The sequence below is a fragment of the Gadus macrocephalus genome, chromosome 23 (genome assembly GCF_031168955.1).
Source record: "Gadus macrocephalus chromosome 23, ASM3116895v1".
NCBI lineage: Eukaryota > Metazoa > Chordata > Actinopteri > Gadiformes > Gadidae > Gadus > Gadus macrocephalus.
Window position 1 is genome coordinate 15,854,092 of NC_082404.1, and position 25,777 is coordinate 15,879,868.

Below are 25,777 nucleotides of genomic sequence, written 5' to 3' on the forward strand. Positions count from 1 at the left end.
GCACTTTCAACAAGCATTTAGCAGCAACCAGGGCCCATCAGCGTCACATAGGAACACTTCATTAAATCATAATAAACAATCTAGAGGCCTGCCTGTCTACCAGTGAATGCTACTCTACGAGATGCAATGAATCGTGCGCCAGCCACACGTTTTACCTCGTCAGCCAAGTAAAGTCCCTTCCATGGTCCATTGGACAAAGCATGTGCCAGGGTACTGAAAAGGTTTGGAAGACGTGTAAGTTGCAATTCATATGCATCATCATCAACACGCATTCAGTACACACTACGCTTCGATTTCACCCAAGGGTGAATTAAAAGTACATGTTTTCCTAAACGTTGGTCATCAACGAGGTAATAAAGTAGTAACTAAGGGCACATCTGTCATCTGTTTTTCAGAGTGCTAACGATCTTTATTCATTTGTTGCGCCGCGACCGAACTGACAGAATTCTCTGATATGCCATGCATGTAAACATACTAGTTAGTTTAGACATACTAGTACGTTTACATGCAGTTTAAAACGATGCGTGTGTCACCACAACGAAGCAGAGTGGCCGCGATTTCATGCCTCTTACCATGCCAGCTGACACCTTAACATCCAACTTAACAATGTACTTTGGTAATGTTAACCTCACAGTAAAATAATCGGCAAAGCCTTCGCTGCGAACTTTACCCTCTACCTACAAACCGTCTTAAACGTTGCTGATTTCTGAATAGTATATGCAACGTTTATGGACGATAGCATAGCATTCGCTGCTACCGAACCATGCTTGTCACAAGTATTTATATCGGATTCGAATTCGGATACAACGATACCACAGCTAAATCAGTGATTTAAATGAGAATACTTCACAGCCAATGTTGTCAAATAAACAATATCATACTTACTGACATAATCTCTCATCATAACCCTTTCGTTTTTCTGGAAAGTTACTACGAGGTAAAACCGCTAAAAAAGGAAGGGTAGCATACCCAGCATGCCTTGCGAAACTCACTCACCTCTTCTTGATTGATCGATGAAACGCTACAGGAACGCCTGATGGGCGTTTTTGTGTCATGACGGGAACGCCCGATGGGCGTTTTTGTGTCATGACGGGAACGCCCAAGCCTGCAGCTGGACCCTTCTCAATCACACCACACCTGGTGGCATGTCATGGGACCTTTAACTCTCCGCGTTGTCCTCGCCCCAGGATCACCAACCCCGTAGCTGCCTGCCATCCACCCCGTGTGCTCCTCTGCCTGCCCAGCTGCCTGGAATCCACCCTTGCCTGTCCATCTCCTGTTGTTGTTCCCTGCCTCCTGCAGGTCGTCCTTTCCACCAACATCGCAGAGACCAGCATCACCCTCAACGACGCGGTGTACGTCATCCACTCCTGCAAGTAAGAAACCCGGTCATGATGTTTCTGAATGTGTCTTTGTATTGACTGTGTATATACTTTGGGTTTTGACCCAGTGTCTGAAAGCAGGCCACCTATATAAGGTGGCCTGTGTTCTATTATGTGCCTTTGGTTGCACCATGTACAGCACTTCGGCCAATGAAAACAGTTTTTAAATGTCCCTTATAAATGGATTTTACTTACTTACTTACTGTGGGGATTGTTGATGTTTCCTTGGGGTTGGTCGACCAGAAGTGGACACTGTGGACAGCAACGACGAGCTGACCTCTCTGGGACGCCCCGTGGCCCACCGTGGAGCCCCGCCTGGGCGAGATGATGGTCATGGGAGGCATCTTCAAGGGAGCGTCCTGCTCCCACCATAACCGCTCATTTACATATCCATGGATTAAAGTGAAAAAAAATCTTCTGACTGAAATTGTATTCGCGCTACAGCCAAGTCACGTGCAGTGTGTGAAACATGTTCCAGGTTAGGTTACTTGACACCTGCTTAAAAAATACAAATGTATATGCAAGAATTATATTCTTACTAGAATGTTCGAAACTGCATACTACCGTACTGCCGACTACATACTGCGCAGCATGTACTGTATACTGCATACTGAATGTGGGATTCAGTATGCAGTATACAGCAGACCGACTACACCGCAGTATACAGTATGCAAGTTTCCCAGAATGCATTTCGCGGCAGCGGTAGCGGTAAAGCTGCTAAAAGGTGTTTTAATTCTCGCTTCAGTGCTGTTAATACATCACTTTCTTAAGTTTTAATATTTTTTTATGCGAGAAAGTACCCTATTTAGATCCTTAACATGCGATTAGTTTATCCAAATGACGCCTGTTTGTACATTTGTCCCGATTTGTCTCACAAGTGGCCTCTGTGAACTCCAAATGACGGAAATCCGTCGCAGCGACGGAGAACTTTAATCCATGCATATCATAGAGGAGGGGGAGGGGAAGAGGAGGAGGGTGACAAGGAGGTGAAGGAGGAGGAGGAGGCGGTGGAGGTTGTAGTCCACCCACCGCAGTCACTTCTAGGTTCGATATGAAAAGCCGTTGTGTGAATACTGAGATTCTGTAAATATTGTGGTACGGTATTTCGATCTTTTTGGAAGGTTTACGTTGTGGTTTCTGTTCTACAGGTCCTCAATGCAAATGGACGATTGTCGAGTATGCATAACATTAAGCAATCCTTGATTGAGCAATGTTGTCAGAGAGACACAAATCAGTACCTTCCTATAGAGCGCACTCTATAGGAAGGTACTGATTTGTGTCAATCTGACAACGTTGCTCAATCAAGTATCGCTTAATCAAAGAGTCCCGATTCTCCCATGAATGGATTCCTATTCCCCCAGCCCCTGCTTGCTCTGCCCTGAGTCAAACCCCTGCATCCAGACATTGTAGCTCTGTTGCTTTTCTTGCATTTCATCGACATTTGGCCTCTGGATGGAGTTTTAGTCTTCAGGTAGTCGGTCTGAAATGTTGGTAATCGGTCATCGTATGACGTGTGTCTAACCTGAGAACCATGGGTGTGTTTATCAGAGGGTCTGATGAGCCGGGTGTTGAACGCGGAGGGGGCAGACAACGGTCTGGATGTGGGGGTCAGCCTGTTGACCTTTGGGCTCCTACCCCAACGGGTGCGTCTACATGGAGAGGCGGGGGATCCTGACCCCGGAATGAGGCGACGCCCTCATCCACAAGACCTCCGTCGACTGTCCTTCAGCAGCCAGGACATGACCTTCCCCTCGCCCTGCTTCGACTTCGGGGAGAAGGTCAGCAGATATTTGCGTTCTCAAAATGACAAAATATCTGTATTGTATATTCATTGGTCCCAAAATGTATCAATCAAAATGGTTTGATTTTTATTGTCAAGGGGTGTGTGTGTGTGTGTGTGTGTGTGTGGTACTACCTGGAGGACTGCATCCAGCTGACCCACTTCGTCCCGCCGTCCAATGACAGCAAGGATAAGGAGGGAGGAGATGAGGACGTAAGGAAACCTCTGCACCATGTAACGTGAACTACCATCTAAGGGCCGGATGCTTAACCACAGGCCTGCTGTCTCTGAACCAATCAGAGGGCCTGATGCATTACCACAGGCCTGCTGTCTCTGAACCAATCAGAGGGCCTGATGCATTACCACAGGCCTGCTGTCTCTGAACCAATCAGAGGGCCTGATGCATTACCACAGGTCTGCTGTCTCTGAACCAATCAGACAGCAGAGTTCGCCAGATAGGCTAGGCTCTGGCAAGCTTAGCTTAGTCTGTTTAGCCTGTCTGTTAAGCCACCTTTTTACCTACTTTTTGTTTTTGTATATGCGTGTGTGGTTAAAAAAGTCAGACTCCGCTGTTGTGTGTGGTAATAACCTCTCCACACACTGATGAAGGGGTGAATGGAGACTCCACTGTTGTGTGTGTGGTAATATCCTCCCTCCACACTGATGAAGGGGTGAATGGAGACTCCACTGTTGTGTGTGTGGTAATATCCTCCCTCCACACTGATGAAGGGGTGAATGGAGACTCCACTGTTGTGTTGGAGGTAACGTCTCCAGAAGACTTGGAGGATTTCAACTGAACTAACGGGAAGAATCGTCTGAACACACGAGAACGTTCAGTTGACCCACTGAGTAGTTTATTAACATTATGCTTTATGAACAATTACAAATCATAAACAGGTATCTTTAATGACTGAACATGTTGACTTGTTGTTCCCAACAGAACACAAAGAAACTATCTTTCGTTTTAAAATAATTTACAACATCGTTACCCTTTCCCAGAGAACGCTTATCATCATTTATGATTAGGTTGTTACATCTGCTTTAAATCACGTTCCATGTCAGGCATGGCAAAATATAAACTGATTTTGGGTTCCTTTAATACGAAGTTGAAAATACATAAAATATTGTAGTAAAATAACGTACCATCAATCAACATTTAAAACACATTTTACATTAGAAAGTAAATCTTTGTACAACCTGCTTAACCCAAAGGAAGATCTTCCTTTCATGGTTTACGCTGAACCATTCAGAAGCCCAATAAAATGCAGCATTTGGAGTTCAGTGGAGTATTTAAATCAAACACAAAGTGTTGTACTTCCACTGAACGGGTTGACCCTTCAGAGCACCAACAGCTGCTGCTCAACAACCCGATGCACTACAGGTACGTCCATGGGTCCACAGGTATTCAAACGTCCCCCTAACAGCTGGTCCTCAACAACGTCTGTGTAAAAAAGTCTGTGTGTGTGTGGGTGTGTGTGTGTGTGTGTGTGTGTGTGTGTGTGTGTGTGTGTGTGTGTGTGTGTGTGTGTGTGTGTGTGTGTGTGTGTGTGTGTGTGTGTGTGTGTGTGTGTGTGTGTGTGAATAAGTCTGTATACGTTTGTGTGTGTGTGTTTATAGAGTGCGAAGTGTTTGTTTGTGTGTGCGTGTGTGTTAATTTCTATGTACATATGTTTGTTGGTTTGGGTGTGTTTATGACTACATGTCTACATGTGTGTGCTTTTCCATGGGTCTTTGTGTGTGTTTGTGTATCTACAATGGACACTCACAGAGACACTGAGGAACCACTCTTGCAGAACCCAACCCCAGGGAGGAGGACTGGAAGGTGTGGATGTGTGTCAGTGTGTCTGAGGACCCCCCTCCACCTGGGGACACTCTGTAGAAGGACAGAGAGCCAGCGGGCCGGTCCAGATACACTCCTACTCTGTTAGAGCGAGGGGGGGGGAGACGTATGGCTGTTCCACTACCGTTGTGACGGGCAGTACAGAAAGCAGCATCAGTGTCGTCATCACAAACAAGACTCCAGGACTTGTTGTTGCATCCAAGCCTGCTGTCATCACCCGGTCCTCTCCTTGTCATTCCTCTGTATGCCACTCCTATAAGAACCCGTCCTCCCCACTCTACCTCCCAGTAGCAGCGGCCAGGCAGACCCTCTCTACACAACACCTGGTCCCAGTAGTCAAACCTCTCTGGGTAATCCGGATACGACTGGTTCTCTTCAACCCGCGTCACCTTCCTGCTGTCCTCAGACAGAGAGAGTCGTCTGTGGGCTGTGTTTGGGTCCAGTGTGAGTTCACAGGCATCTGACGGGAGGAACATGATTAGGCTGCTAAACCAATATTATTAATTATAATTATCATCATTATTAAATAAACAGCATCACCAGCTCTAATTGAAATCTAAGGTGAAACACATGCATCATTCAAAACATGTTAATATGATTATTATGCGCCATAGCTAATGTAATGACAGGAATTAAAACAAAATTATAATTGTTATAATAGCGACAAGTTAATAGTATAATTTAATAGTTTTTGAATATAATATAGACATGTAATTATGATTAACAGTATCCTGATTATTATGGTGTTATGTCCAATGTTGTAAAATCATCACTCATGATATAATCACAGCAATTATGGTAATGTTTATATATGTAAGATACATGATGTCAGTCATCAGCTTCATTCCCAGATATCTGAATGAACAGACGTCACCTCCTGCTGTGTGGATGGACTTTCCCTCTCAATAGTCAGTGTGCGTTGTGATGAATCAAACAGACACTTACACTTCTTTAGAGCTGGTTTCAGTCTCCACACTCCACCGTGCTCCACACTGGGGGGGAAACAAAGTGAGAGCAGCATGTTGAAACATTCACCATCATCATCTGCCGTCTCATCACTTTTCAGAGGGTTGATTCCTTGTAGGAGACATTGTCTCTGAATGGTGAGCTGTCCTCTCCATACCTGAGAGTTTCCAGTCTCCAGGGTGGATCCTCCAGTCCAGCAGAGAGCAGGGCAGCTCCTGAGTCTCCTGGGTGATTGTAGCTCAGGTCAAGCTCTCTCAGATGGGAGGGGTTGGAGCTCAGGGCTGAAGCCAGAGAAGCAAAGCCTTCCTGTGTGACCAGGCAGCCAGACAACCTACACACACACACACACACACACACACACACACACACACACACACACACACACACACACACACACACACACACACACACACACACACACACACACACACACACACACACACACACACAACATGCTAGCAGTTAACAGGACAGCAACCCCTCACCCTCACATCAGCTGGCCAGTGTTCTGTCAGCTACAATAACCTGTTAACTCATAACACACTAGCAGCTAAAAAAGACGGCAAAGATAAACAACCCTTCAAACTAACATATATTTTTTTATGTTCCTGAAATCCTCGTCCTCTAAAGTTCTGTTCCTCCTCTGGCCTCTCATTCTCCCATCTGTGGTCCACTGGCATGTTGAACCCAGCCTACAAATGAATAATGATGCTCAATCTGTCGGGGATCTTTAGCCCAGCTCAGACCAAAGATTCGCCTCGCAACGACTTGTAACAAGGCTGTTTTGGAACTTCGCCGGGAAAAAGTTGCAGCAGTTGTGGTAGAAATTAATGATTATATTCTATGGTAAACCATGAATAATATTAGGCCTATATATCTAATGGTAGAAAACATTTAAAGCGTCTCTGGATTCTGATCCAGGGCCTGACACGGTGCCACAGAGTCTGGGGTCAGGGCGCATGTTGGAAGGAACCCACCAGAAGAGCAGGAAGCTACGGGGTTAATGCGTGCTGACCGCAGCATGGTGTCCTAAATTATTTTGTTGACAATTTGGTTCGACGAATTTATGATTGATTGTGGGCGGAAACCTCAAACAAAGAAACTGTTTTGTGTGTGTGAATAAAGAGGAAGCCGCGATCCGTTGACCGCCACTGCTTTGCAAACCATGCGCCTTTATTGATGCTTATTTGTGGGTAGCAATAAAGTCTCTGTCAATACTTGCTCCGGACCCCTCGATTTATTTTCCTCTCTCTTAAATTAGTCACAGTGTTTTGTGTCAAATCGCCAGGTCCAGTTTTAGAACACAACGACGTACCTATTTCTCTTCAGCCAATCAGGACACACCACAGAACAACTTGTACATCACGGCCTTACTCCTTCCCGGTCCCGTACTGTCCATAGTACATGTTAGCTATAAACTTTGTTATGGTTACATGCGGCCATTCCCACATGCCCCCATTCAGACACCTTTTAGTAGGCCTACTGCCATTCCGACAGTCTACCAATCAGTGGCGCCATCTTCAGGTCAATATTGGGGGATCGTAATTATTTAGTTCAAATGTGTTCAACCAAAAAGTGCCATTTCAGTATTATTTATCTGTAATTTATTTGATTAATTACAAATTTTGTTCGTGATGATGTATGAAATAACCCATTCCATCAATTGACGACTGCATTTTACAAGTGTGTTATGAGTGGCATGGCATGCACTAATTTAACATGCCCTGGGAATGTATAAATATTCTTGAAACTTAAAACTGGACCATATATTCATTAGAGTTGGATTTAAACTCAATGCAGGACCACTATTGGAGTAGATTGGACGAACATTGGAACGAAATTAATTGTTTGGAGTTCTGCGGCAGAACGAATCAAGGAATGGGCGCAGTATCGGCCCAAAAGCAACAGGCCTACAATGCGCTTTACAAAGTAGGAAGGCGAGAATATAGCCTAGTCCCCCCCCCCTTAAAACACAAATTCTCGAAGGGGATCAATAAAAATAAACCAACAGTTTTTGCAAATAGAAATCTCGTTACAAAGAATGGCGTAGGCACCCTGTTTATGCTGCTGAATAGGCCTGAAGTAGACCTGAAGTAGACCTAATTAGGCTTCAAATTCTCGGCTTTCTAACTCGCCGTCCTCTCCTTATCAGGCTTTTTTACAGTAACAAGCCGGTACGGTCACAGCTTGGTACACCCGGCGATTTCACCGTCTTATCTCAAGTTTCCCGTGTAAAACCGATGGGGTCAAATCCCCCTACCATGGGTCACTGGAGAAGGCGGGATGGGATGTGCACGGGGTCTAGACCTCTTAAGAATCATTTGCATACTCCTGAATGTTTTGATTTTTTTATGAATGAAGACACCCGCATGCAAGAATGAGTTCACGTAGAGTGTAGGCTGCAAACGCGATTAACTATTTAGTGCCAAAACACCAACATATTTCCCGACAAAAGCCTCCAAGGACAGTTCCTCTGCGTCTCTCTTGTAGAACGAACCATCTTTCAACTTCTTTGTTCAATGCGCTTACGTGATCAGCAGCTGTGTCGCGGTGTCACTTATTCTCCAGTTAGAACTGCTCATGATGATATCGCTGGGTTGTCTCTGTGGAGACAGCGCAGCAACACCTCTACCCAAGCCCCCCACCCCGGAACCGCTGACCCGTCGCATTTACATCAGAATGAAACCCAATAAACCTCCCAGACCCTAAATGTGTGTGCAGGGTCCGGCAGGGTAAATTGGGGTGCTAGCTCAAGTAGACCCCGAAGCCGCCACCAGGCGCGTCCATTTGCGCCGCCATTTGCGCCATTTGGAATTTCACCTGCCGCCATACAATAATTGTATAAGCCAAAATAAGCCGCCATCTGATAAACTTTGGCTGAGCCAGCTAGAATTATTTGCATCAAGTAATAATTCTATCACCTAGTAGGGCGTTGACTCTGAATGTGAATGAAGTATTGATCAGACAGCGATTTATTAGAAACCTAATAAACCGTTGGAACACGCAAGACCGGTAACCATAGCAAAGCCGGTAAACAAACCTAGCGAAGCCCAATCCAGGACTTACTGAAGGAATTTAATGGTCAAAATATTATTACTAAATATTCGAATATATTCGAATATTAATATTAATAAACAAACAAACTTCGAATTAGATTTTTAAAAAAAAAAAAACAGCCACAAACGAACTTCGAATTTGATTTTTTGAAAAAATAATTCAGCCATTTGTAGCCATGAAAAAATTGGCGGCTGCAGCAGCCATTTCGATTTTTTGCAGCAGTTTGAACTGTCCCACTTTTAGAACGTCGCAGCCCGTCTCGTCGCAAGGAGTTGGAAGGAGTTGCGAGTTGCAAGTCGTTGCGAGGCTAATCTTTGGTCTGAACTGGGCTTTAGACACGTGTCGTCTGTTCTTTTAGATCACAGCCCACCTAGTCCTGGATCATCCCTTACTATTAAACAAACCCAAAGACACATTTAACCCTAACCCTGACCTGAGAGTTTCCAGTGTACAGTGTGGACTCCCCAGTCCAGCAGAGAGCAGCTTCACTCCTGAATCCTGCAGATCGTTGGTACTCAGGTCCAGCTCTTTCAGACTAGAGGAGTTGGAGCTGAGAACTGAGGCCAGAGCTTCACAGCATCTCTCTGACAGATGACAGACATTCAGCCTTCACACACAAAATAAAAAGATCATGTTACTGTGTTTATGTCTTTAACATTTTCCGTAATTGAAAGACAAGTTATGCCAATTTTTTTAGATTTAAACGCTAATAATAGGCTTTAAAAAAAAGCCTGACTACATGTGAATGGTAGAATAAGAATAATAAAAAATAGTCAACTGTACTTATATAACATACAACTTATACTGTCATGGCAACAACGATATAAATATGTTGAGTTATTCTTGTAATTATTTAGGGTTGTGAATTTTTACTTTATGGCCTTAAATCTGTACATTAAATGTCTTTATTGTAGTTTTTTTTGTACTCTAATATAGATCCTTGTGCTTTGAAGGTTTGCACATTGAGTAAAACTGACCTGAGAGTTTCCAGTGTACAGTGTGGACTCCCCAGTCCAGCAGAGAGCACCTTCACTCCTGAATCCTGCAGATCATTGTTACTCAGGTCCAGCACTCTCAGACGAGAAGAGTTGGAGTTGAGAACTGAGGCCAGAGCTTCACAGCATCTCTCTGACAGATCACAGCCAATCAGCCTGCACACACAATTAACAGAACATGTTAGGAACCCTGATTTAATGTTATAGACAACTTTTCTGATAGTTAGCTATCAGAAACTTTTCTTTTCTGATAGTCATTTAAAAATGATGATACATTATTCTTCTGTAAATTATACTGTTGTGATCACGGCCTTGGTCACCGTGTCCGGGTGCCGCAAAGGATCCTGGGAGGCTCGGGGGGAAGCGGCACTGTCACGTTAAAATTGTAACGGGGGCGAAAATTGTACCGGCCTACGTCATCAGTTGTTTACATCTTGACAACCTGCCTGGCAACAGACGACGCGATCGTCTGCTGCCGGGCAGGTTGCAAAAAACATTCGGCTCATGTTTCCAAAAGACGAAATAACATAATACAGATAACGGATCACTAGATAACTCTTGTTTTTACTTTATATTTGTATTGTATTTAATTGTTTAATCGAATAGCAACAGACGACGCGATCGTCTGTTGCCGGGAAACGGGCGTTCGCGTCAAATGACGTAGGAAGGTTCTTGAACATTCGCGTCCTACGTCATTTGACGCGATCACGTCTGTTGCCAGGCAGGTTGTCAAGATGTAAACAACTGATGACGTAGGCCGGTACAATTTTCACCCCCGGTACAATTTTAACGTGACAGCACCGCCACCAAGGGAGTCGTGTGTGTGTGTGTGTGTGTGTGTGTGTGTGTGTGTGTGTGTGTGTGTGTGTGTGTGTGTGTGTGTGTGTGTGTGTGTGTGTGTGTGAAACAAAAGGCAACTCTCTGGGTCTTGCGTGTATTGTGTAACTGCTAACCTGGGCCCCGTTTCCCGATAACGATGGATCCAAGCTTGTACGATCATTCTCACAAAGGATTTTGCGAAGCTTCATAAATTTCTTTTGAGCGTTTCCTGAAACTGCTCTTAACATGGACGCGCGTGTTATGCTCTAACAACGTTTGTAGGCTTGAAACTGTCCACTGACACGGTGCTGAAATGGGCTCTATCGGATGGGGAGACGCAGGAATTTCACAGGAAATTAGGTTCAAATATGACTCCATCAAGGCTAACAACAGAGTATCCTACGAAAAGAATAGACTGCAATAATATGAATGCCGAAGATATTGCAACACAATTGATTAGGCCTGGGCTGACATATGCTTTGTCAGTCCTAATCTTGAATGCACTGTGCGTATATTTTTGAGGCATTTCCCCCCTGAAACAATTCCATGTTACAAAAATCTAAAACAGCTTGTGTGACAACTACATTTATCTTAATGTGCTGATTTCTGAAACATGCTTTGCTCAGCAAAGAGAGCAGACTTTATCTGATTCCTTATAAGGTTTCATTGATTGGCGGGCACTCTCTAGTCTAGAATCTTTGGTGTAAACATTAAAAATGCAACGTTCCATACATTCATTATCAGTCAAAGGCAGAGGCTGGGCATTGACACACGGCTATTGCTGACCCGATTAGAAGAGCTTGGTCTAGATCCTGCCCATATTGTTGGGCAGGATGATGTATAGGCCTTTTTACGCTGCCAAGCCGGTTCAGTCGCAGCTTGGCATGCCCGGCGACTTCACCGTCTTATCTCAAGTTTCCTGTGTAAAACCGAGGGGGTCAAATCCTCCGTTCGTCACGGCTTTCTTGTTTCACTGGAGAAGGCGGGGCTGCGCACAGAGTTTAGACCTCTTTAGAATAATTTGCATACTCCCGAATGTTTTATTTTTTTTATGAATGAAGTCACCTGCATGCAAAAATGAGTTCACGTCAGTGTAGGCTACAAACGCGATTAGCTATTTACAAGTGCAAAAACGCCAACATATTCTTTATTTTGCTGACGAAATTAACTCAATTGGGGTGCTAGCTCAAGCAGGCAATTTACCTTGGGTAGTGTTAACGCGTGGATCGTGCCGCGAAAAAGGCGTGCATAAGATGGCATATTTGGCAGTGTAAAAACGCCTTATGATGGTGCTGGTAATGTAAGCGGGAAAGCACGCAGGGTTCAGGCACGCATCACAGCAGTATCCCGCAGCAGTCTACGTTCACTGCAGAAACCACGCTCTCCATTGTGCACTCCACTAAGGTCAGGGATGTTCGTTACTGTCTAGACAAGGTCCAATTAATAATGAACTTCAACACAGCCTCACCGAAGCACCTACAGTGCTTTATGGCAAACAATCGCAATAAAAAACGCATGCAGAAATTCTCCGACACCCGCTTGTCTCAGCATGATTCGTTTACAGTATGTCTTCTGTCATTAATCAATACGAGGACCAACCACGATTGTTCAATTAAAATCAGAGGGAGATATTAAGTGCTGCTCGAAAGCGACCTCCCACACAAGACCAATGGAATAATTTGATTTAATTATATGCCTTGTGAGAGGGTTGCCTTGGGACGTGTCATTTGATCGGTACATTTCAGCTGCACATTTATTTTTGGAATTTTAAATTGCTGCCATAAATTATGTTGTTGTTGACTCTGTCAACTCTCTGGCAACTCTTGGATAACTTTTCAACTTTCATTTTCCCACATAAACAACAAGGTGCAATATGTCCAATGGCACCACTCTAATACATGTGGTCATCAAAGGTACTGAGTTATTATCTGATATAGTTTGACGTCATTTAGGTGTGATTCTCAAACCAGGGGGCAGTAGTTAAAAGTATTCTGAAACCGAACCTTGTGGTGTAACTGTTTGCATTTAGTAAAACTGACCTGAGAGTTTCCAGTGTACAGTGTGGACTCCCCAGTCCAGCAGAGAGCAGCTTCACTCCTGAATCCAGCAGACGATTGGAACTCAGGTCCAGCTCACTCAGAGTAGAGGAGTTGGAGCTGAGAACTGAGGCCAAAGCTTTACAGCATCTCTCTGACAGCTTACAGCTGTTCAGCCTTCACACAAAAAAACAGAACATGTTGAAAACCGTGATTAAATGTTTTATAAGACTTTTCTGATAGTTGAACAAATGATTATACATTAGATCTTAAAATGGTAGTTACATATTAGGTGTACAATGTTGGTACTAACAAAAATGCTATAACAGAAAACTGTATCATAATATTACTTTTATAGAATTATGTATAGAGTGTGTATCGTAAAACATGTTATAAGTATGCCTACAGATATATGTTGCATGTTATTATAACTTTTGTATTCTAGTATTATGTATATTCTATTGCATTGCAATACATCTGCTTAGTGCACCGTAAGAGATGTTTTTAAATTTACTACAACTTTTATATTCTAGTATTATGTATAGTGCTGTATTGTTAATGCATCTTATGAGTGAACCTACCGAGATGTTTTGGAGGCTTTGATCAGTGGCAGCAGCCCCAGAAGACCCTCGTCAGAAGCAGAGTATTTCTTCAGGTAAAACACGTCCAGCTGCTCTTCTGATGTCAGTACGATGAAGACCAGAGCTGACCACTGAGCAGAGGAGAGAGATTCTGTGGAGAGTATTCCTGATGACAGGTACTGTTGGATCTCCTCCACGAGAGAACTGTCATTCAGCTCATTCAGACAGTGGAACAGATTGATGCTTCTCTCTTGAGAGAGATCTCCACCTATCTTCTCCTTGATGTAATGGACTATTTGGTTATTGATTTGTGACCTCCTTCCTGTCTGCCCCGATGGAACATTTTTTGTTAGATTGTCCAGTAATTTACTTCCTCTTGGTTCCAGCAGACCTTGTAGGAGCATCTGATTGGTCTCTAGAGAGAGGCCCAGGAGGAAGCGGAGGAACAAGTCCAGGTGCCCGTTCTCACTCTGTAAGGCCTTGTCCACAGCACTCTGGTAGAGGAGGAGTTCAGCTTCCCTGGAGGTTGGATGTTCTTCTGAGAGCAGGTTGACACCAGTGTTGATGTAGGACAGAAAGACATAAAGGGCAGCCAGAAACTCCTGGATGCTCAGATGGACAAAGCAGAAAATCCTGTCCTGGTGCAGGCCACACTCCTCTTTAAAGATCTGGGTGAATACTCCTGAGTACACTGAGGCTGCTCTGATATCGATGTCACACTCTGCCAAGTCTGCCTCGTAGAAGATCAGCTGGCCTTTCTCCAGCTGGTTGAAAGCCAGTTTCCCCAGAGAAACAACGATCTCCCTGCTCTCCGAACTCCAGTATGGATCAGTTTCAGCTCTCCCATGATACTTCCTGTCCCCCTGTATGGACTGAACCCTCAGGAAGTGGCTGTACATCTGAGTCACGGTCTTGGGCACCTCTTCTCCTCTCTGGGATGTTTTGAAGAAGTCCTTTAGAACTGTAGCAGTGATCCAACAGAAGACTGGGATGTGACACATGATGTGGAGGCTTCGAGATTTCTTGACGTGCGAGATGATTGTGCTGGCCAGTGTCCCCTCTCTGAATCTCTTCCTGAAGTACTCCTCCTTCTGTGGGTCGTTGAACCCTCTCACCTCGGTCACCATGTCAACACACTCAGCAGGGATCTGATTGGCTGCGGCAGGGCGTGTGGTTATCCAGATGCGGGCAGAGGGAAGCAGGACTCCCCTGATGATGTTTGTCAGCAGCACGTCCACTGAGGTCGGCTCGGTGACATCAGTCCAGATCGGGTTGTTCTGGAAGTCTAGAGGAAGTCGACACTCATCTAGACCATCCAAGATGAAGACTACTTGGTCATGGTCGTATCTGTAGATTTTTGATTCTTTTGTTTCAACAGAAAACTGATGAAGAAGTTCCAGTAAGCTAAACTCTTTCCCTTTCAATAAATTCAGCTCTCTGAAAGTGAGGAGAAATGTGAAGTCTATGTCGTGGTTGGCTTTGCCTTCGGCCCAGTCCAGAGTGAACTTGTGTGTTAAGAGAGTTTTACCAATGCCGGCCACTCCGGTTGTCATTATTGTTCTGATTGGTTTATCTTGTCCAGGTAAAGGTTTAAAGATGTCTTCACATCTGATTGGTGTTTCCTCATTGGCTGTTTTCCTGGATGCCTTTTCAATCAGTCTGACCTCATGTTCCTTGTTGACCTCTCCACTGCCTCTCTCTGTGATGAAGAGCTCTGTGTAGATCTCATTCAGAGGTCTCTGCTCTCCTGCTCTAGCGATTCCCTCAAACACACAGTGGAACTTCTTCTTCAGATGAGCCTTGAGTTCATGTTGCCACTGGACCGCAACAGCTCCTAAATCACAAACCAGCAGAAACATACCATTCATATTTCCAAGCAATATTTCTGGTGTAAAGAAAAGAATATCATAAAATTCTAATTTATATGGATCTTATAACTTTATTAGTAGTGCTGTCGTTGTTGAGTATCAGTGGTATCAGTGACTTGCTAACCTGACATAACAAGATAGTGGTGCATCTCTTCCACTGAGTTATTCTGCTGTTGATCTGCAGTTTAATGTTTAAAATTCTTTAAGCTGATAACCCCACAATAACCCTACATATCTGGATCAAACCATTCAATCTGATACCCCCACAATGACCCTACATATCTGGATCAAACCATTTAACCTATATATGAGTATCTTACCACTCCCCAGCTTGTCGGCCAGTTCCTCCTGGTTCATCTCCATCAGGCATAGCTTTGTGATGTCTACCACTCCCTCTATGGCGCGCCTCCTCTGCTCCTCGTTCTTACCATCCTCCTCCTCCTTCTCCCTCTGACTCTCTGAGCATTGTGGGTAATCTGAGAAGAGATCCCTCCAGAGCTTCTTCAGCTCCTTGTCTAGAAAAGCGTGTGCGTTCTCCTCAGCCCTCTGGAACAGAACAAACATCAAGGAGAACTTTACTTTGAACTAACTGAGGACATCAGAAGCATCTGTCCTAGATTAACGTCTCCCTGGTCTAAAGAGGGAAAACTGGAGACTATAAGCTCCACAAGAGATGCTTTTATTCCCCATGTAGAGCCAGGGGCACCACTAGAGATTGTGGGCCTTATCAAATAATATATTGGGCCTCCAACCTAGACCACCCACCAGCCTAGAAAATCCATTTGACCACCCATAGATTGATAGACTAGCTCTAGTGTAGCGTACTGCTAATTACCCTGCTGTCATTGACCATTGATGTATAAATGTCAGAGGTACATGAGTAAGGCTGGGACAACGCGTCCACGTAATCGATGACGTTGACGCATAAATTACGTCGACGCGAAAAATGCGCGTCGATTCGAAAAACCCAAAACGAAGACGGCGGCGCCGGAGCGTAGTAGCAACGCGAGCGGCTCCTCAGACTATCATAAGTGCAAGGCGCCACGCACTCGTTCCTCTAAAGTATGGGAATTCTTTAATGTAAAAGGAAACGATTCCGAGATATGTCGTCTTTGCAAAATGGAGATGACTTTCCATTCTAGCACCACGGCAATTCACCAGCACCTGAAGAGGCGCCACCCGAGAGCAGCTGCAGGTGACCGAGCAACGTTTTGCGATTGTGGTACTTGCACTTGGTTCTATGAACATCCTTTCTGTACCGACAGCGATATATTGATGCACTTCTTATGACAAATGTACTTATTGTAAGTCGCTTGGGATAAAAGCGTCTACTAAATGCCCTAAATGTAAATGTAAACGTAGAATTCTAAGAATGCAATACTTTGCACTTTTATTTTGGAATTTAAAGGCAATAAACATGTATTGCAATGTTAAGGAATTTATGTTTTTTTCATTCAGATATGTAAATTAACATGTATCAATTGCTATTAGTCAATGAATGGGGAGATAATCGATAATCGAATCAAACTGAAAAAATTAATCGTTAGATTAATCGATGCATCGAAATTTTTTAAAAATAATCGTTTATCCCAGCCCTATACATGAGTGGCATCTCTCATTACTGTTGCTGTTCTGGCAAAAGGCTTTCCTCTTGAGAAATTCATGAAATTCAGTGGTGTTTTACATTTTGGTCAATTTGTTCCCAAAGTTTGTCAGATGCCAGTAATGTTACACTGGCTCTACACACCTCAGTAAAATGGGACAGAAAAGACACAGACTGTCTTCATACTCTGCTATTACTTTTCACCACTAGGGGTCAGTATTCACAGACCTACCCTGGCTGTATAGTTGATAAGTAGAAGAAAATTTGTGTAGGCCTCAGTAAACAGTTTCCTGGTTCATCCACCTGTCTACCTCATTCATTGATTCATATTCATGAATTTCATGTTTGATGAAGAACTATTTCATTGATATAAGATTCTATGATTCACTAGGTAGCTCGGTGATAATGGGCACCACAGGAAGGTGAATAAATAAAAACCTTTCTTTGGATAAACTGGATGACCTTTTCCTCCCTCTCAGGTTTCTGTTTGATACCCCGACTTCTACCTCAACAACGACGTGTCAAACTACTGACAGTTCTGCTTGTAAGCGCAACGAGTGGAAGACTCTGTGCTGAAAACTGGATCCATGCAAGACTGAACCATGCAATAAAGAGAGAGGTGGAATATATAGACTATACTACCCCCCCCCCCCCCCCCCTTAGGAGGTCACCCCTGTCTAGAGCTGAAGTCAAATGTAGTTTTTCATTTACACACCTTGATCAGCTCTGCTTGCTGCTGCTGTACAGACTGAGCACTGGTAACCTTTGACCTCTCCTGGGGTCGCCTGTGGAGAGAACGCGCACACACACACATACAGACACACACACACACACACACACACACACACACAAACAGTATCTTTTTAATAAAAATATTTCCTGAATTGTAAATATCAGTCAGTAAAACTAGTAGTTTGTTGGAAACTCCTACCTCTCCTCTCTGGAGGGGCGTCCATCTTTAAGGTCAGGAGGACGATCCATAGACCAGTTGCTCTTCAAGGAGACACAGCTGGGTCCAGGGGAGTCCGCTCTCTCCTTCTGGACTCTTCTATAAAAACAAGAACCAGGATTAAAGATTGTCTGATAGATATAGTTGTATAATATCTGATAAATCCTCACCTCTTCTTAATAGACTGATTTCCATCTCTAAAGTTATGAGGATAATCCATAGACCAGTCACTCTTCAAGGAGACACAGCTGGGTCCAGGGGAGTCTGCTCTCTCCCGCTGCTCTGGGCTTCAACACAACACACACACACAGCTTTTACTAAGACTGATGATGGAGTCATGAGATATCAGTGCTGAGCTCTGAGAAGGACAACAGTCACAGACAGAGAGATCCTCTTCTTACCTCTTAGCTTTGCTCTGGAGGCCATGTTTCCCAGACAGAGTGGTTTTAGAGGTAGGAGCCCCCTCCTCTCTCTCCTCATCCATCGTAGACTGGAGACCTGGACACAAACACAACTACATATTGTTTCTCTGGATTCTCTTTAAGTACCAAACATGAAATGACTTCAGTGAAGACTTCCTATCCTCCTCCTGTCTGACACACACACACTATCTGTCCCTCAGTCTAGAACTACACAGTCAATCTCAACTTATGTCTAGATCACAAACTCTATCACTCTCTCTGTCTAGAGCTACATTCTAATCGCTCTCTATGATCTTCTAGATCACACACACACACACACACACACACACACACACACACACACACACACACACACACACACACACACACACACACACACACACACACACACACACACACACACACACACACACACACACACACACGTTCATTTAATGATGGACAATTATTTATTTCCCTTTAGATCCGACAGTTCCAAAACATCAATTATTAACTAATGTTTCCAATGAAACTCTGACCGAACTGACCTCCCTACAGAATAAAAGTCCACAATACAAACAAATTGTTCTGTCCCGTTCCTGTACCAGAGGATCCGTATATAATCGCCCTCAACACGGTGAAACTAGTTACTGATGTCCTGACGCATACTCCTTCATTAAACCTATTTTACACCACAAACATGGATACAATGAGCTTGGCCTGGAAAAAGATTAATTTAGTAAGAATAAATTAATATAGTAAGAATACATCTCGTAAGAAAACAAGAATTCAGGAAACGGTACCTTATCTTTTCCGTGACGAATCGTGTGCTGCCCGTGTTGAATGGAAATATAGAAGCACAAATGCAAGGAAAGGAGGGAATAAAGAGATTTAGGTGTTCACCAAATAACAGAGAAGTGTTTAGAAGAGAGACAGAACATTTCAGGGCGTTTGCCTGAGTCTAACATGTTCTAATGCTCTAGTATTAGAACATGTGGTACTTGTTGATTAGCTCACGTTGTTATTGCAATGAATACGCCCTCAGCTGATAAACTAATGCCAGCGTTTTTTTTCAACTGAAAATTAGCCCCCATGGCTCCATGTCAACTTTTTCTGCTCCTTGCTCCTTATCATGCTTATCATGCTACGCAGCATTACAAGGCTCTGCCGACTAAAACATGAAGCAATTCAAGAAGAGGCATGGATAGAATCGCCTTGTGCTCAACTGTCTTTTAATACATCTGACAGATTATGTCAAGGTTTTAAAATTATTAGTATTATTATTACCAGGTCATGTTATAACACAGCCGGAAATCGTGGATTTTCAGATAAAGACTAGCTTGCCTCTTTGACAGACAAAACAGCAGAAACTATGTTAGGTGCGCTCGTGCTGTATTTTTGGTTTTGTCAAACAGGAGACGCCCACCCACCAATCAGAGGTTAGAGATTCATGCAGGAAGGTTGCGCTCGATTTCACTGGCCCATTTGAGCCTGTTCATTACAGCATCCATCCTCTCATTGCTTGTGTAAATTAGGAAACGATAGGGTGGGCTAAGGCAAGTTTTGGGTGGGCTTGAGCACACCCAAAAAAGGTCTAGCTTCGCCACTGCCGACTGTGTCATGCCTACACCCAATCAACTTCTCATTCAGTGTAAATGAAGACACTAGAAACACTGCACTCTAGTGGTCGTACTTGGTTATAGCACAAACAACCTTTTATTGATTACATCAAATACAGAACGGAACTTTGACAAGTTTAATCGAGGAGAATAATCAAACAAACCAAACAAAAGCAGAATCAACAGCATCCATTAGGAGCCCAGTTAGGGGCCCTTGAAGGAGCAGTGTGTGTGTGGTGGGGGGGGGGGGGGGGGGGGAGGGGGCGGGCCTCACCATCCTGAACAGAGGTCAGTCAGCCCCCGGGGTTTTGAGCAGCCCCTCTACTGTGAGGGAGAGCCCCCCAGGACTAAAGAGAAGGCCCAGCGTTTAGGACCCTCTGCTGTGAGGGAGAGCCCCCCAGGACTAAAGAGAAGGCCCAGCGTTTAGGACCCTCTGCTGTGAGGGAGAGCCCCCCAGGACTAAAGAGAAGGCCCAGCGTTTAGGACCCTCTGCTGTGAGGGAGAGCCCCCCAGGACTAAAGAGAAGGCCCAGCGTTTAGGACCCCTCTGCTGTGAGGGAGAGCCCCCCTGGACTAAAGAGAAGGCCCAGCGTTTAGGACCCTCTCAGGGGGAGAGGATCAGGGGAGCGGTGAGAATGAGGGCGTGGCCCGCTGCTCCGGGCTATCGTTTATCTACTGGACATGACTGCAGTGTGGAGGTTCCTAGAGAGCGCACTCTATAGGAAGGTACTGATTTATGTCAACCTGACAACGTTGCTCAATCAAGTATCGCTTAATCAAAGAGTCCCGATTCTCCCATGAATGGATTCCTATTCCCCCCCAACAGTGGCCCCTGCTTGCTCTGCCCTGAGTCAAACCCCTGCATCCAGACATCGTGGCTCTGTTGCTTTTCTTGCATTTCATCGACATTTGGTCTCCGGATGGAGTTAGTCTTCAGATAGTCGGTCTGAAATGTTGGTAATCGGTCATCGTATGACGTGTGTCTAACCTGAGAACCATGTGTGTGTTTATCAGAGGGTCTGATGAGCCGGGTGTTGAACGCGGAGGGGGCAGACAACGGTCTGGATGTGGGGGTCAGCCTGTTGACCTTTGGGCTCCTACCCCAACGGGTGCTTCTACATGGAGAGGCGGAGGATCCTGACCCCGGAATGAGGCGACGCCCTCATCCACAAGACCTCCGTCGACTGTCCTTCAGCAGCCAGGACATGACCTTCCCCTCGCCCTGCTTCGACTTCGGGGAGAAGGTCAGCAGATATTTGCGTTCTCAAAATGACAATATATCTGTATTGTATATTAACAGAAAAAAAGTTATCAAAATTGAAGAGATTGATAATCTGGGAAACTACAAAAATCACAGCACATTATCGGTCCCAAAATTGATCAATAAAAATATGAAAATGGTTTGATTTTGATCGGTGTGTGTGTGTGTGTGTGTGTGTGTGTGTGTGTGTGTGTGTGTGTGTGTGTGTGTGTGTGTGTGTGTGTGTGTGTGTGTGTGTGTGTGTGTGTGTGTGTGTGTGTGTGTGTGTGTGTGTGTGTGTGTGTGTGTGGTACTACCTGGAGGACTGCATCCAGCTGACCCACTTCGTCCCGCCGTCCAATGACAGCAAGGGTAAGGAGGGAGGAGATGAGGACGTAAGGAAACCTTTGCACCATCTAAGGGCCTGGTGCATTACCACAGGCCTGCTCTCTCTGAACCAATCAGACAGCAGAGTTCGCCAGATAGGCTAGGCTCTGGCAAGCTTAGCTTAGTCTGTTTAGCCTGTCTGTTAAGCCACCTTTTTACCTACTTTTTGTTTTTGTATATGCGTGTGTGGTTAAAAAAGTCAGACTCCGCTGTTGTGTGTGGTAATAACCTCTCCACACACTGATGAAGGGGTGAATGGAGACTCCACTGTTGTGTGTGTGGTAATATCCTCCCTCCACACTGATGAAGGGGTGAATGGAGACTCCACTGTTGTGTTTGTGGTAATATCCGCCCTCCACACTGATGAAGGGGTGAATGGAGACTCCACTGTTGTGTGTGTGGTAATATCCTCCCTCCACACTGATGAAGGGGTGAATGGAGACTCCACTGTTGTGTTTGTGGTAATATCCTCCCTCCACACACTGATGAAGGGGTGAATGGAGACTCCACTGTTGTGTTGGAGGAAACGTCTCTAGAAGACTTGGAGGATTTCAACTGAACTAACGGGAAGAATCGTCTGAACACACAAGAACGTTAATTTGACCCACTGAGTACTTTATTAACATTATTATTTATGAACAATTACAAATCATAAGGTATCTTTAATGACTGAACATGTTGACTTGTTCCCAACAGAACACAAAGAAACGATCTTCCGTTGAAAGTAATTGACAACATCGTTACCCTTTCCCAGAGAACTCTTATTATCATTCATGATTATGTTGTTAAATCTGCTTTAAATCACGTTCCATGTCAGGCATGGCCTCAACAACGTCAGGACAGTGAGGACCCCCAGACCCAAGCGGCCCCCTCTAATCTGACGCTCAGCAGCCCAGCTGAACACAGAGAGGGCTGAGAGATGAACCACGAGAGACACTGATGTTACCTGCTGCTTACCACCGGCTCACTGACCTGATGTGGGTTTAGATCCATGAAGGATGTGTGTGTGTGTGTGTGTGTGTGTGTCTGTGTAAATAAGTCTGTGTACGTGTGTGTGTGTGATTAAGTCTGTATACGTGTGTGTGTGTGTGTGTGTGTGTGTGTGTGTGTGTGTGTGTGTGTGTGTGTGTGTGTGTGTGTGTTTATAGAGTCATGTACATGTGTTTGTTGGTTTGGTGTGTTTATGACTGTCTACATGTGTGTGTGCTTTTCCATGGGTCTATGTGTGTGTGTGTGTGTGTGTATCTACAATGGACACTCACAGAGACACTGTTGTTATAAAGATTCTTGTGCTGTAAAGGTTTGCACATTGAGTAAAACTGACCTGAGAGTTTCCAGTGTACAGTGTGGACTCCCCAGTCCAGCAGAGAGCAGCTTCACTCCTGAATCCTGCAGATCATTGTTACTCAGGTCCAGCACTCTCAGACGAGAAGAGTTGGAGTTGAGAACTGAGGCCAGAGCTTCACAGCATCTCTCTGACAGACGACAGCTATTCAGCCTGCACACACAATAAACAGAACATATTAGGAACCCTGATTTAATGTTATAGACGACTTTTCTGATAGTTAGCTATCAGAAACTTTTCTTTTCTGATAGTCATATAAAAATGATGATACATTATTCTTCTGTAAATTATATTGTGGTGATCACGGCCTTGGTCTCCGTGTCCGGGTGCCGCAAAGGATCCTGGGAGGCTCGGGGGGAAGCGGCACCGCCACCAAGGGAGTCGTGTGTGTGTGTGTGTGTGTGTGTGTGTGTGTGTGTGTGTGTGTGTGTGTGTGTGTGTGTGTGTGTGTGTGTGTGTGTGTGTGTGTGTGTGTGTGTGTGTGTGTGTGTTAGTGGTGAAACGGATCAGTGTGTCCACGGTTCGGTTCAGATAACCGTTTTGGGCCTCGGTTTCGGATACGGTTCGGATTAGGATCATGTCCGTGATAGTAAAAAGGCTGACTTTTTTTTGACGGAGGGTTTGGGGGAGAAACACAAAAATGAATGAGACCCACAGGCTATTTGCAATGTGTTAATTGACTGCAATCAGACAACTTGCAAGGCTTTTTTGTGCAATAAATGTTCCCCTAAATGCATTTGAAAACATGGTGCACTGAGTGTAACATGTAAAGGATAACGGCCGACGAGGCTTAGAACTCTGGCGACGAGCGCAACGAAGTTTAAAGCCCAGTTTGTTTTGAACGCTGACAGGCTGAAGGGAGGGGCGGGAAAAGTCTCATTGGCTCGGGCAGCACTGGAGAGAATGCATTCCGCTGGGTCCTAAACACCCTTTTGTATCGGACGTAGGCTACAGTAGGCAAAATACGCTACAGAAGGCAATGCCTTCATGAAACCGAAATCCGCGGATCTCCAGAATGCTCCGAACTGTGGTAAACGAACCGAACGGATTCGGATACAATTCGAATCCGCTGCAGGCCTAGTGTGTGTGTGTGTGTGTGTGTGTGTGTAAAAAAAAGGCAACTCTCTGGGTCTTGCGTGTATTGTGTAACTGCTAACCTGGGCCCCGTTTCCCAATAACGATGGATCCAAGCTCGTACGATCATTCTCACAAAGGATTTTGCGAAGCTTCATAAATTTCTTTTGAGCGTTTCCTGAAACTGCTCTTAACATGAACGCGCGTGCATTGCTCTAACAACGTTTGTAGGCTTGAAACTGTCCACTGACACGGTGCTGAAATGGGCTCTGTCGGATGGGGAGACGCAGGAATTTCACAGGAAATTAGGTTAAAATATGACTCCATCAAGGCTAACAACAGAGTATCCTACGAAAAGAATAGACTGCAATAATATGAATGCCGAAAATATTGCAACACAATTGATTAGGCCTGGGCTGACATATGCTTTGTCAGTCCTAATCTTAAATGCACTGTGCGTATTATTATTTTTCGGTCACCATGTCAACACACTCAGCAGGGATCTGATTGGCTGCGGCAGGGCGTGTGGTTATCCAGATGTGGGCAGAGGGAAGCAGGTCTCCCCTGATGATGTTTGTCAGCAGCACCTCCACTGACGTCGGCTTGGTGACATCCCTCCAGATCGGGTTGTTCTGGAAGTCCAGAGGAAGTCGACACTCATCCAGACCATCCAAGATGAAGACAACTTGGTCATGGTCGTATCTGTAGATTTTTGATTCTTTTGTTTCAACAGAAAACTGATGAAGAAGTTTCTGTAAGCTAAACTCTTTCCCTTTCAATAAATTCAGCTCTCTGAAAGTGAGGAGAAATGTGAAGTCTATGTCGTGGTTGGCTTTGCCTTCGGCCCAGTCCAGAGTGAACTTGTGTGTTAAGAGAGTTTTACCAATGCCGGCCACTCCAGTTGTCATTATTGTTCTGATTGGTTTATCTTGTCCAGGTAAAGGTTTAAAGATGTCTTCACATCTGATTGGTGTTTCCTCATTGGCTGCTTTCCTGGATGCCTTTTCAATCAGTCTGACCTCATGTTCCATGTTGACCTCTCCACTGCCTCTCTCTGTGATGAAGAGCTCTGTGTAGATCTCATTCAGAGGTCTCTGCTCTCCTGCTCTAGCGATTCCCTCAAACACACAGTGGAACTTCTTCCTCAGATGAGCCTTGAGTTCATGTTGCCACTGGACCGCAACAGCTCCTAAATCCCAAACCAGAAGAAACATACCATTCATATTTCCAAGCAATATTACTGGTGTAAAGAATAAAGTAATATACAATTCTACTTTATATGGATCTTATAACTTTATTAGTAGTGCTGTCGTTGTTGAGTATCAGTGGTATCAGTGACTTGTTAACCTGACATAACAAGATAGTGGTGCATCTCTTCCACCGAGTTATTCTGCTGTTCATCTGCAGTATAATGTTTAAAATTCTTTAAGCTGATACCCCCACAATAACCCTACATATCTGGATCAAACCATTCAATCTGATACCCCCACAATGACCCTACCTATCTGGATCAAACCATTTAACCTATATATGAGTATCTTACCACTCCCCAACTTGTCGGCCAGTTCCTCCTGGTTCATCTCCATCAGGCAGAGTTTTGTGATGTCTACCACTCCCTCTATGGCACGCCTCCTCTGCTCCTCGATCTTATCATCCCCCTCCTCCCTCTGACTCTCTGAGCATTGTGAGAAATCTGAGAAGAGATCCCTCCGGAGCTTCTTCAGCTCCTTGTCTAGAAAAGCGTGTGCGTTCTCCTCAGCCCTCTGGAACAGAACAAACATCAAGGAGAACTTTACTTTGAACTAACTGAGGACATCAGAAGCATCTGTCGTAGAT

The 25,777-nt window shown here is 44.6% G+C and overlaps 1 protein-coding gene across 1 annotated transcript in view; it reads right to left on the minus strand.

Moving 5' to 3' along the window:
• Nucleotides 1-25,777, minus strand: part of LOC132452742 (NACHT, LRR and PYD domains-containing protein 12-like) — a gene marked incomplete at its 5' end in the record, with an annotated part of 161,259 nt that overhangs the window by 40,540 nt on the left and 94,942 nt on the right. Inside the window, 2 exons of the mRNA XM_060045514.1 lie at nucleotides 9,459-9,632; nucleotides 22,847-23,020. Of these exons, the coding sequence (XP_059901497.1) occupies nucleotides 9,459-9,632; nucleotides 22,847-23,020 (348 nt within the window). The remainder of the gene's footprint in view (nucleotides 1-9,458; nucleotides 9,633-22,846; nucleotides 23,021-25,777) is intronic.